This window comes from Eurytemora carolleeae, unplaced genomic scaffold (assembly GCF_000591075.1).
Source record: "Eurytemora carolleeae unplaced genomic scaffold, Eaff_2.0 scaffold321, whole genome shotgun sequence".
In the NCBI taxonomy this organism is placed as follows: domain Eukaryota; kingdom Metazoa; phylum Arthropoda; class Copepoda; order Calanoida; family Temoridae; genus Eurytemora; species Eurytemora carolleeae.
The window spans coordinates 253,913-268,248 of NW_019396506.1; the positions used below are offsets into that span (position 1 = coordinate 253,913).

Consider the following 14,336-nt stretch of genomic DNA (forward strand, 5'->3'; position numbering starts at 1 on the left):
ACTAAAGTTAGGCTTGGTTTGGTTTAGTTCAGTTTGGCGGAGCTTGGTTTGGTTTAGTTTAGCTCCGCGGAGCTTGGTTTGGTTCAGTTCAGCTTGGCGGAGCTTGGTTTGGTTTAGTTTAGCTCCGCGGAGCTTGGTTTGGTTTAGTTCAGTTTGGCGGAGCTTGGTTTGGTTTAGTTTAGCTCCGCGGAGCTTGGTTTGGTTCAGTTAAGTTTGGAGGAGCTTGGTTTGGTTTAGTTTAGCTAATATTTACCAATATATTTACATGTTTAGATATATATACTCATCTAGAAATATTTACCAATATATTTACATGTTTAGATATATATACTCATCTAGAGATATTTACCAATATATTTACATATGTTTAGATATATATACTCATCTAGAGATATTTACCAAGATATTTACATGTTTAGATATATATAAACTCATTTGGAGATATTTACCAAGATATTTACATGTTAAGATATATACTCATCTAGAGATATTTACCTAGATATTTACATGTTTAGATATGAACTCATCAAGAGAAAAACCTCAAGATAAAGGTTCAGGTTAGTAACTAAGATTTTCTTTTAATTTTTAAGCTAGAGGGTCGTCTCTATAGCCTCATGCTTTATGGCTAACCCTGTATATATTGTTAGCCCTCTAACTATCTTAGAGTATGCATCTTTATCTTCTGACTCGGGTAACTAGTTGTTAGGCAAACATTTTAAATAATATATGCAAAGTTGCATCTTTGCAAATGTCTATTTTTGCACGCTATATCAATCTAATTCAAATTTGCCACGGGTCTACTTTCTTGTAGAAATATTTTAAAGTTCTGCATATATATATACACAAGAAACAATGTAGTCAGGCACATATCTCCAAAATATTAGTTCTATATCTGTTAAGATTATAGAAATCGTTTTTATCTTTATTTTTTATTTTTTATTTTTTATTTTTTATATTATCCTACAAAATGTGTACACTTTCCTTTTATCCTACAAAATGTGTACACTTTCCCTTTATCCTACAAAATCTGTACACTTTCCTTTTATCCTAAAAAATCTGTACACTTTTCCTTTATCCTACACAATTTGTACACTTTCCTTTTATCCTACAAAATCTGTACACTTTCCTTTTATCCTACAAAATCTGTACACCTTCCTTTTATCCTACAAAATCTCTACACTTTCCTTTTATCCTACAAAATCTGTACACTTTCCTTTTATCCTACAAAATCTGTACACTTTCCTTTTATCCTACAAAATCTGTACATTTTCCTTTTATCCTACAAAATCTCTATACTTTCCTTTTATCCTACAAAATCTGTACACTTTCCATTAATCTTTTAAAGGAATTGAGTCTTTGCCACAAACTCTGCTTTTCTAAACCCTATATCTTTGGATTCCAATGTCGTAGACCTTTGATATTTCAAACTATGAATTCTGTTAGATCAAATAATATAAGTTTGAAATATCAAAGATGTACGACATTGGGTTTTTAAGATATAGGGATTATAAATTCAGAGTTTGCCGCAAAGACTCAATTCCTTTGTGCATATCCAGTATCCAGTGGCGGTATCAACTTTAGTTCAAAACATTTTTTCTTTTAGTTAAAAATTATGAGTTTTAGTAAAGGAAAGTGTAGCATATAGCCATTGAAAAGCAGATAAATAAATGTAAAATAAAAAAAATCCCTAGAATGGCTTCCTGTATTCTACCCGTAGAAGCCCTTTAAACCGTTAATATTAATTTAGCTTCACCTAGCTTCAATTTAAGTCCTAACCATCTATTATTAGAAACAAATAATTTTAACAAATATTTTGTTTTTGTTTAGAGCCTTTCGTCAGGACTCAAGAGATCTAGGTAAAATTATTTTTTTTTAAAATAATAACACTGTAAACTAGACAGAAGGAGAGTGACAAATTTTTGCGACATTCTGACCTTGTAGCTCGTTTAGTTTTAATTTTATGCACAAGAATGAGACTGAAAATTTTTCCTGTTTTTTATCATAAATTCAAAACATTTTTGTTCTTATCAATAATTCTTCAGATGGAGGAGTTATGATACAAAACATGTAAGATTTCAGTCATAAGTGCAATAAATATAGTTTGACGCGATGAACTTTAAAAATTAATATACATCTATTTATTTGAAAGATCTGAGTGAAGATGAACTACAAAGTTTAAAATCCTCCAAGTCTGACTCCAAATCCAGCCTTGACGGTCAATCTGTCCAAACCGGTTTCAGAACCAGTTCCGAGGAGAAAACCGGTTCTGGGCCAGGTAGCCTGGGCCCTGAGACTGGACAGGAGAGATTGAAAATGCTGACACATATACTGACAAGTATCCTGGACTCGGAAGCTATCTATCTAGAGTGCCTCAGGAAATTAGATTTGGACATAAATAAATATTCTCTCAATCTTTTCCATCTTTATTAATTTATTTATTTATTTGTTTATTTGTATCTTCATATTAGATTATCATCCCCAGTATCAAAACACTAATTCTAACTAATATAATCCATCAATAATATTAGAAAAAAATTGTTGGTAAAAAATATGAATGTTCCAGAAACCCCAAATCCAAATCAATGTCCCACTTTTAATTATTTCTTCAAGCTACCCCCCACCCACCCCATGGTTATAAAGTTGATGAACCAAGTTTATTATGGACAGTGTGTGTTTGCAGTACATGAAAGCTATGAAAGTAACCTTGACTACTCCTACTCCTCTAATCCCTAAGGTATTTTTACACCGAAATGCTCTTGTCAAAAAATCGATATTTTTTTCTCCAAATAAATTAAGGATCAATTGTTTCTAAATGTGTTTTATTTTAGGTAAAATATTTATAAACTATANGAATATATTAGATTGATCGATGGAATGGGGTGGATAGGATTGGTCATCATTTTAAAATGTTGGCTCAACAAACCAGGATATACGCCCAGTTTATCAGTAACTATCCTAAGGTAAACAGACAGAAACATTTAATCCTAAATTTAAAATAAATAAATAAATTTTCAGGTTAATACTTACATTTTCTTTTCTACCATTTAAGCACCCATTTTCAATAAATAAAATTTGTATTTATGTATACAATTGCTTTTCGTCCATAATAAGTAAATTTAGTAAATATGCGGCACATTTTTTCTGTAGACCTTTTTTTGCCCCCCCCCCCTCATACTTCTAGTATTTCTACTGTAAAACTGTATAATAGTACTGCATTGTGTTCCTGTCTATCTATTTATATTTTGATTAATATGCATTCTTCGGCCTGCAGGCAACAGCCAGGCTTTGCAACGCGGTCCATTCATGATCATCTTTTGTGTTTTGTCTGTCGTTGCTTATTGAGTATATTCATTTGTTATAAATCGACTTGATGACTCCTCTATATATAAGATATATGTAAGACATTTGGTTACAAAGATATAGAAAATCAGAGTTTATGGAAAAAATTCTGTATGCAGAGTCCATTAGCGCCTGATGCAATCAGGGTTCAGTCATGTGTTTGTTGTCTATTCTGAACCAATAGAAATAATATGGCGGTAACATCTATCTTTCTATCTATCTCATTATCCAATTATTAGAGTTATGAATCCTTCAATCGGCGCTATCAATAAATGGAAATATTTACTTCTACTGAAACGTATGACTCGTCTCAACCCAAATGTTTAATCCTTACATCTTTGCAACCTAATGTCGTAGACCTTAGATATTTTAAACTACGAATTCCACTGGATCAAAAAATCTTAACAGATAGGTTTACATCATCTTTTAAATCAACTTTAGTCCAAAATGAGAGGACAAATTTTCAATCAATGATCAAAATTTCAGAAATATTTTCCCTAATTAATTGAGAAATGGGCGGCTGTATTCCTATTCATTGATATTGCTTATCTGAATCAATCTGCTCAATTAAAAAAAATCTTTTTTCTTGATTATACATTAATTATGCATTTTATGAATTGATTAATTAAATGATTAATTAATTAATTGATGAATTGATTAATTTATTAGGCCCTGGATACCCTGCATAGATGTTCTCAAACCTATCAACAGTTCGCTGATCTGACAGGATCCATCAAACTCAGAACTCTTAAAGGAAACCTCACAAATTCAATTATTATTAACAAACAAAATAACACCTTTAAAAGGACTGTTGAAATAGTTGAAGTGGTATTTAAGAGGGAATCACAGGCAGCCATAGTACAATTGAATTTCCGATCCGGGTCAACCTTTCCGGTCTCAGTTTGTACTGTACCTAGCTCTATGGACAGAGGTGCGTAGAATGCCCGATTCTCAACAGTACCGTTTAAACCTGTGTCTGAGCAATAAAAACATCCTAAAAAATTCATTTACAAATTTTAAATCTTTAGGTTGAAAAACGAAGATATTTTCCCGATTGTTAAAGGGACAGACCGGCTTTTAATACTAAAGAATTTGTCCACAACACTGCATACTCAGTTTAACTACCTTACATAGCCGGTCTGTCCCTTTAATTTTTGGATGATACCATTGTTAATTGGGTATACCAATCTTTGAATTGGAGATCACTATAAATCAAAGAGTGATTCTGTTCAACCTTGTTTGTCTGACCACAAGTTTTGAAAATGAAAAATATTTTGGACCCATCTTGCGTTGTTTGATGACTTAAAAACGACAGCCCGGATATAGAGCCCGGACTTGATTAGGACGATGTTCTTTATGTTACCTGTGGAATTGATTCAAGATGCAGTTTTTCTTTGAAATTCTGCATGCATTTTTATATCGCTTTCTTACAGTTAAATTTTCAACCAAAATTTGTATTAAAATATATTGAATATGCCCATTCTATCTATCTATCTATCTATCTACCTTTCTATCTGCCTATTTGTCTTAAATATCAATCTAGGTTATCTTTCTATCTATCTATCTATCTATCCTTGATTTTTATACTCTTCATACATATCAATCTATCCTCATGTCTACCCATCTACCTATCTTTATCTATCTATCTTTTATCTCTCCTTCAACATCTATCACATAAATCAACCTCTCTGGGTCTCAATGGTCTTTTAAAATTCATTTTGGCATCCATACACCAGTCTTTACCTCTTCTCACTTTTATACCTCATTACCATCCATCTTAACTTTCATTATATACATATCCATCTATTTTCTCACATAGATCCAGACTACTATGAAATGTTGCATTAATTTTCACAACTGGGTCAGCTTGGCTTTCATGGATTAATTTACTAACTCATTGATACTTTTTTGTAGCTCTAGGCATGTATGCTACACAGAACCATAAAGCAGTAGCTAAAAGAAGTAATTATTTAAATTTTCGCGATTTTTGCGTGCGTGCGAAGATCTCGGTGATTTATCTGTTCTGATCTGATAGAGCTGTTGCATTGCACAGTTGTATTGGTCTCACTGTTAATGTTATATATAATATATATTTCAACTGATCTATAAATTTATACTAAGCTTTTGGGCGCCTCGCGCCCATCTTCTATTTCAATTGTGAACATTTTCTCTTTGTATACATATTAAAACAAAAACAAACAAAAAATTTCATGAATTTTATAAAAAAAAAAAATTTCAAAAATTAAATTTTGTTAGAGGCAAATGTTTGAAAATTCGATCATAGCAGAAAAGGTGAAGGGGGGAAGGAGGAAATGAATAAGGATGTTTTTCCTTCCATCGTTTGCAATCATTGTTTCATTTCCTATCAAGTGTTTTAGATTTCCTTTATCTATAAATAGGTTAAACTCAAGGTTTCATGTAAACCCTAAAGGGACTGTTCACTTTATCTATAAATAGGTTAAACTCAAGGTTCATGTAAACCCTGAAGGGACTGTTCACTTTATCTATAAATAAGTTAAAAATCAAGGTTTCATGAAAACCTGAAGGGACTGTTCACTTTATCTATAAATAGGTTAAACTCAACGTTTCATTTAAAGGGACTGTTCACTTTTTAGTTTTTGGAATCCACATAGTTTCCAATCCTAAGGAAAAAGAGTTGATCTGAATAAGCCATGGTAAATTCCAGTTCATACAGTACAGAAACAGACTTTATGAGGCAAAACAGAACGGTATGCCAAATGAATGAACCCATTCTAGTGAAAGGAATTGAGTCTTTGCCAGAACCTTTGAATTTCTAATCCTTATAACTTTGCAACCCAATGTCGTACATCTTTGATATCTCAAACTACTAATTATGTTAAATTAAATAATCTTAAGTTTGAAATATTTAAGATTTTCACCAATAGTGAGCTAAGATTTAATAATTAGAAAATTTGTGTTTATGGCAAAAAATCAATTCCTTTATGTGAAGCATGTATTATCTTTTCATGAAAAATGTTCAGTTCTACATTTTTTATTGAATTGAGTTGTGAGCGTACATTGTAAGCAGGTCAGCAGCAGGGGCAGAGTGTGTCTTTAGAGGATTTACTGCATAAACCGGTTGCTAGGGTTCAGAAGAACTGCATGTCTTTACAGGTTCAGATTTTAAACTAAATTATTATTTTGTAAATTATAGTTTTTTTTCTCTTGGATGGATCAATGTAACTCCAGAATGATGTTTGATAATTTTATTTTTTATTAATTGTTATTTAAAGCTCTATATATAATTAGTCGTAGAGTAAAAAGGGGCCGTTTATGTTTTGAAAAGCACCCCTTCATTTAAAGAATTACATATTAATAACAGTACCATATAATTAAATGTCAGAGCAGAAATGGTAGAGATATCATTGTTTTTCTCTTTTAAAGTAAATTTCTTTATAATTGTTACCCAGATTAAGGCTTAAAAGGTACTTTTGTGAATCTGCAGTGATAAAAATCCCCATCTTTAAAATCTAAAACAGTCCCTTTATTAGTTTATTTTTGTTTTAGGATTTATTAAAGCATATTCCTTCACAAAGTAGTGATTTTACAACTCTAACAGAATCTCTTCAATTAATTCAATCCTTCCTTAATGAATACAACATAGAACACAGGTAACGGAGTAGAAGAACTATTCTAATTTTTAAACTTATATAGAAGTCCTGAACCACTTAATTAATTATAAAAGAACCTTTGAAATACAGGCTTTTCAAAAGGTTTTTTAATGATAAAAATTCAAATAATGTTTTTATTTTTGGAGGTGGGGTAAGACATTTTAAGTTTAATATTATTTCAAATTCTGTTTGTAGGGGAGAATTGTATCCTCACCAGGAGCGCTCAAGCAGACATCTTGTCAAGAATTCATTCATAGTGGAACTTGCAGGTAGAGTACAGTACAGTACGGTAGAGTACAGTACAGTACACCACAGTACACTATAGTACGCTGTACAGTACACTACAGTGTACAGTATTGAACAGTACAGTATAGTACAGTAGAGGAAAGTACGGAACAGTACAGTACAGTACAGTACAAAACACAGCATCAATGTACTGTTCATTACATTACACTGCACTACACTACACTACACTACACTACACTACACTACACTACACTACACTACACTACACTACACTACACTACACTACACTACACTACACTACACTACACTACACTGCAGTGCAGTGCAGTGCAGTACAGTAAACTACAGAACACTGCACTCCACTCAGCTCCAGTATAGTACACTATAGTGTACAGTACAGAACAATACAGTACAGTATATCAGTACTTTACATTGCATTCTTAAATTTTTGGTTTATTTTTTACCTCCTTTATCTATTTGTTTGGTTAATTCTTTTTTATCCTAATTTATTTGTTCTGGTTTTAATCTTATTTTACTTTTGTTTTTATTTTTCATTAAAGTGTTGTTTTTTTATCCTATTTATCTTAATTTTTTTTAGAGGGATCCAGGAAACTACGTCATTTGTTCCTTTTTAATGATGTTCTTGTGTGTGCAAAGTACAAGACAGGAAACAAAGGAGAAAAATTTACTTTTCAACTCAAGTGGTATATTCCACTTTCAGAGGTTAGTACAAAAGCTTAAAGGAAGTGACTGAACCTTTTTTGCCCCCTCCCCCTCCACCCAAAAAAAGGTGCTCCTCGAAAAACCCTACACTCATAAAACGCTACACTCATAAAACGCTACTCTTATCATATTTATATTTGCATGGCTATAAGTTAATACAGAATATGTTCAAAATTAAAAATTTTCGAAATATCCAACGACATTTATAAGTTTAACATAAAAAACGTCTTATTTTACACATTTATTCATAAAAATGTTCTTAATTTTCTAGCTGCAAAAAAAATATCTAATTAAATAATCGTCGAACTACAAAATTTATAATTTAGACAAGAAATCTATTTAAGAATAATTTAATTAACTTCTTATGTGTAAAATATTTTTACAAATTTGCAAATATATACATTTATATCATATAGAGAGAAAATATATTTACATACAGAGGAAAAAAAAGTTGTTAGTTCACATGGATTTCTCAAATGTTTCTTCTTCATATACATCTATGTTTTAAATCATCTACCGTATGGACCAGAGGGGGGTTGAATTTCCCCTCTTTTCGAGGAAAACATGGTTTTATTCTTTCATACTTTTGTAGAAATGAAATCAGAGCTGGGAACTTTTGAATGGTGGATATCGGGATTAATGCTTGATTCACTCTTTTTCGTAATCGCAAAATTAAATAATGCCTGTTCTCCTCATGTTATTAATCTCCAGATTAATTAACAGATCGGGATTAAGTATATCCCATTCTAAAGTTTTCAGCTCAGAAAGATAAGTAATATCAATATCTCAATATCAAAGCACCAAACCATTGCCGGACGTAATATTCAACTCTTTTAAAACACTACCTAATATATGTAAACGCTCCAGTAATAGCAAAATAGTAAAAATATTGGATATTTGCAAAATAACATATTAGAGTACTAAAATGATGTTGAAGATTAAATTCTTCGCTTTCCACGCGCCGCCGTTCTATAACTCAAAAGCTGTGTCTACTGTCTATACACATTAAAGTAACACAGCACGATATTATAATTGACCATTTCAAACCCCCCCACCTCGCCCATTCTCGGCTCTGTAGCCTCTTTAACATTCAAGTTATGAAAATTTAAGTAATAATATATATAGAATACAATTTGTTATCCAATCTAAAGTTCAACCCTAATTTTATGATATTTTGATAGAGTAGCGATTTTTTCTTTACTATGCGTTTTATCTGGTAGCGTTTTGTGAGTGTAGCATTTTATGAGATAACGTTTTATCTATGTAGCGTTTTATGAGTATTTCGTTTTTCTAGTATGACCAAAAAAGTTCTTTAACTCTCCCCACTCTTTCAGCTTCAAGGTCGACATTCGATTTTTAACCCCTTGAAATAAAGGTGTACCTGCCACCTAGAAAAACGCTACCTCATAAAAAGCTCCCTCATAAAATGTTACCAGATAAAACGCTACAAGTAAAGAAACGCTACTCTATCATTTTTATATTTGCAAGTTTATAAATTTATAATATATATCTTAACATATTTTTATATTTTTGTCGAATTAACCAACTAGAAATAAATTAAAGATAAAAATTATCTTATACAAATTTATTCTATGTAGCGTTTTTTTCTAGTATGATCGAAATAACCTTTTTTGTTTATGTTTACAGCGACTAGGGCTCAAATTTCTTTATTGTTTTTATATTTGCAAGTTTATAAATTTATAATATATATCTTAACATATTTTTATATTTTTTTCGAATTAACCAACTAGAAATAAATTAAAGATAAAAATTATCTTATACAAATTTATTCTATGTAGCGTTTTTTTCTAGTATGATCGAAATAACCTTTTTTGTTTATGTTTACAGCGACTAGGGCTCAAATTTCTTTATTGTTTTCAAAACAATACCATTCAGCTTCTTTGCTATAGAATGTACTTTATATAAAGTGGTCCTGTAGGCAATACAAATAATATCTGTAATATTGTTAGAGCAAGTTTTTGGTCGTCAACGTGCAACGATCATTAATAATAAAGATCGGGTGTTCTATGCAAAAACCCTTTTGCTCCCTCGGAAATCCCATTCGTTAATGGAAAAACTACCGTTCCTTGTTAAAGGCGACCGATAAAATCAAGACTTTCATTGTATGCCTCTATATCTTCCCTTGCACAGCGTACTAACGTACACATAATCTAGTTCACGGACAAGCAATGGGTTGAGACGAACCCATATTTTCTCTCATTAGAAGAGTTAATGAGCTCCTCAATCCTTCATAGTTCTATGTATTTCATTTCTTGTTCGGACAATCAATCAATCAAACAAACTTTCAGATAATACACCTACCTATGTATGCTACTAGTACTAGTACGGAGGGTGTCCCAAAAAAACTTCAGTAAACTTTTTTACTTTTTTGGTACTATCCTATTTTTTGAGCAAATGTCGAAAATAATTTTACTTGATTTTTTGAACTCTCAACTTCATATAATTTATTTTGCGTTTGACAATTTTTTTAATAAAATATTTTAGTGAAACGACTAAGTAAGCTCAAGAATCTATCTTTCTTAACCTCTTGTACAAGGCTAGTAAAAAACATGGCAAGATTCAGTAAATTTCTTAAACATTGAAGAGCAAGAAAATGGCTTAAATTGTATCCCTCGTGGATAAAAACGAAGTTATAAATCCTTTATGGCACTTTTACGATTGAAAGGAATTAAACTAAGTTCTTTTCACTAAATCTGATTTCTAATCCCTATATCTTCGCTACATAAAATTTGTTAAAAAGCCAATAGAAACTTATTAATTCACTTATTAAGTGAAATGGGCCTGTTTATACTGCACAAGTGCTGTGTCACATGTTCTTTAGAATATCTGAAGTCATAACTTGAATCTAAAAGGCACCCTCCTATTCCATAGTTTTCTGGTTATCACTGTATCATTATTGTTGTTGTTTTTTAACTCAAGCAATATCTAGGAATCTGCGAATATTTTGCACTTAAAACATTTTTTATGTTTATCAGTTTGAAAAGTTTCATGTTTATCAGTCTATGCCTTATTCTCTCAAATATATTTGAATTTTCTATGTTTTGTATTATCTGCACGTAGGAGAATAATTTTACACATCGTGATCTTGGAATGTCTTAAGAATAGAGACACGCTCAAAATAGACGTTAATTTGAAATATTGCGTATTTTCGCACGTTCTTACACATCCGTACTACGCAATTTCACCCAGACAATTGCTGCGGGGGTTTCAAGGATTATTATTATGTTTTGCTGGAAATTGGGGGAAATTATGCGTTGCTTCCTCAAGTGTGCAGAAAATGGGGTTTCTCAAAATTTTTCAAAATTTACTTGTTTAGGGAAGGAGTGGGATTTGGGGGTGATACAATATTATGCAATACTATAAACGTATAATGTCTTTTGTCATTCTTTCTTTTTATATCTCTATCTTTAATTAGAGCCCATTTTCTTATTCTGAGCTTCTATCTATCTATAATTAAAGCCCATTTTCTTATTCTGAGCTTGTATCTATCTATCTATAATTAGAGCCCATTTTCTTATTCTAAACTTGTATCTATCTATCTATAATTAGAGCACATTTTCTTATTCTAAACTTGTACTTATTCTGTATTTGTTCACCCTAATTCCTCTCAGTTTTAATCTATCCTTTGTAAGTAACCCTCCCAATGACATTTTTTAACTTTATATTCCAAATTACCGATATCTCCTTTGTAACTGCATTTAACCCCTCCCAACATCCTAGCATCTCCTTTGAAACTCAATCCAACCCTCCCAACATCTCTCTTGTAAATCCTTCAAAACCCCTCCCAACATTTACTTTGCAGCTCCATTCATCCCCTCCTAAAATCTCCTTTGTAACTCAATCTAAACTCTCCCCCCCCCACATTCTTTGTAACATCATCCAAGCCCTCCCAAAATTTTCTTTGTAACAACTTTATAACCTTCTCAACTATGATTTGTAAGAAAATGTAAGACAATCCACCATAATACCTTCTATCCCTATATCTCCATGTGTTAGATTTAAATAAAATGTGACGAACAAATTCCGGGAAAGAAAGAAAACCCATCCTTTAGACCTAGAAAGCAATAGATAGATAGATAGATAGATAGATAGATAGATAGATAGATAGATAGTCTTTGTTTGAATTAATGGCTAGATAAATGTTAGGATAGCTTTTTACAGATCTAAAGTCCTATTGAAGAACTATATCAGTAGAAGACCCCACCTCACCTCCAAAATAAAAATATTTTGTGAGAACCATGGAACTAACATCTACCTTTTTACTTTACAGAGGTTTGGGTACACCGGCACCGAATTTTAAATGTAATGTAGTCATGTTTTTCTTTTAGAATTGTAGTTTGCTACTTATATTCTCTAAAAGTGTCTTTACCACAAACTCAAATTTTCTAATACCTATAGGTTTTGTTACCTGCAGAATATTTCAAACTATTTGATCTAAAAAGACTAGTTTGAAATATAAAAAATTCTTTGACACTGGATTGCAAAGATCTAGGAATTAGAAAATTAGAAACATTGAAAAAACTTAATTCCTTAGTAAATTCTCAGCGATATACTAATCATTAGATAAAGGAAGCTTACGGAATACCACTATTTTATGGTTTTCATTGTTTTTATGCTTTGTTATATGGTATACTATTTGAAGCTTGTTAACGTCTTAAACAAAACAAAAACTGAAAAAGATTCAGAAATCTTCATAAAATGGAAAAATCTGTTACTGTTTTATAATAGAAGAGTAAGAACCTTTTTTGTTAAAGGAGAACTATCAGAGAAAATGAAGGTAAATAGAGTAAATTCTCCTTTAATTGACTCTGCCAGGTTTTACAGTGCAGAAGCCGCATTGTGTTATACATAATTGATGAGCTGAGTCGGTCCATCGGTATCTAGGCCAGATACCTAGATTAGATACTCAGAAACAGAATTTGAAGAATTTTAGCCAGGTCAAGACCTGACTAAACCGTCGGTTCAAATTTGAACAATCGACTTAAATTCTTCCCTAATCTTTAACATTGAATATTGGTGGTTCAAAGGAACTGAGTTTTTGTCACAAACTCTACTTTTCTAATCTCTTTATCTTTGCTACCCAATGTCGTAGACCTTTGATATTTCAAAATATGAATTCTGTTCGACCAAATAATCTAAGTTTGAAATAAAAAAAGGTGTATATCATCAGATTGTAAAGATATAGGGATTAGACAATTTGAGTTTGTGACAAAACCTCAGTTCCTTTGTTACCGGTAGCAGGTAGGTCAGCAACACATCTCAAATTCTTTAAATTCGGTCTCAGTATTTTCTTTTCAAAATTTACTTTTTACAAGCATTTTATTTTTGTACGTCGTTCCGAGGGTGTTGGTCAACGAACCAGTTTAAAATTATTAATTTTTGAAGTTAAAATCATGGATATCTCATTCACTGTTGATCATTACTAAAGCTTTTGGGGGAACAATTGTAAATTGTATCCATTCAATAAATGATATTGCATTTCAAATTTTATCGATATCACTGTTCCTTTATGTTCCTTTATGGCAAGATGCTAAGGAACATCTTGTGTTCCCAGTATAAAGAGACTGTTCTCTGCCCTGAAGATATTCAAATCAGACCTAAGGAGTTGCCTGAAGGCAGATATTCCAAACGCCCACCTTCTACTAAAAGCTAATATGAATTAGACCTGTTTTTTTTCATCCAATAAAGTAAAAAAAATCATTATCATTTTGTGCAAACTAGTAGAAAAATAATGTAAAAAAATGTTAAAATGTTTAACATTTTTTTTAGGTATGAAAAGATATTTGAACTAAAATAAAATTTTTCTTGATCAATGACCTGGATCCGGATACATCTTTTTAAAAAGCGGATCCAGGATCCGGATCCGGATCCGCATCAAAATTAAATGGATCCTAACTTCCTAAGCACTGATGGGAAGGGTTGGAATGAAGGTATAATTATAGGAAGGATTGGAATGAAGGTATAATTAGGGGAAGGGTTGGAATGAAGGCATAGTTATAGGAAGGATTGGAATGAAGGTATAGTTACGGGATCGAAGGGAGATTAGAAAGGAAATAAAGCTATGGGAAGGGAAAGGGTCGAGATGGAGACAACATTATGGGAAGAGTGAGGGATTAAAATGGAGATACAGTTATGGGAAGAAGGTTGTGGGTTGGAATGTAGTTTGGGAATACAGGATACTTAGTTTAGTTTGGAGTAGAAGTAATTGCATAAATGAATCAAGATTCTAAATTATTCAACTTTATTTATTTCAGGCCTTGATCGTAGAGGAGCCAAGTTCTGAGCCTAAAGAAACAAAACCTGCAAATATAGTTGCATTAAAAACAGGAGCTGCAGCCCTCAGGGATCAAATTGTTCAGGTTTAGTTTTTTTACT

General features: G+C 31.8%; 1 protein-coding gene across 1 annotated transcript in view; it reads left to right on the forward strand.

Annotated features, from left to right (window-relative positions):
• The window catches only part of LOC111704542 (breakpoint cluster region protein-like), a 35,813-nt gene that overhangs the window by 11,144 nt on the left and 10,333 nt on the right, over positions 1 to 14,336 (forward strand). Inside the window, 11 exon segments of the mRNA XM_023476799.1 lie at positions 2,150 to 2,366; positions 2,862 to 2,878; positions 2,881 to 2,960; positions 4,009 to 4,093; positions 6,389 to 6,474; positions 6,868 to 6,971; positions 7,167 to 7,240; positions 7,816 to 7,940; positions 11,278 to 11,297; positions 12,531 to 12,738; positions 14,216 to 14,320. Of these exon segments, the coding sequence (XP_023332567.1) occupies positions 2,150 to 2,366; positions 2,862 to 2,878; positions 2,881 to 2,960; positions 4,009 to 4,093; positions 6,389 to 6,474; positions 6,868 to 6,971; positions 7,167 to 7,240; positions 7,816 to 7,940; positions 11,278 to 11,297; positions 12,531 to 12,738; positions 14,216 to 14,320 (1,121 nt within the window).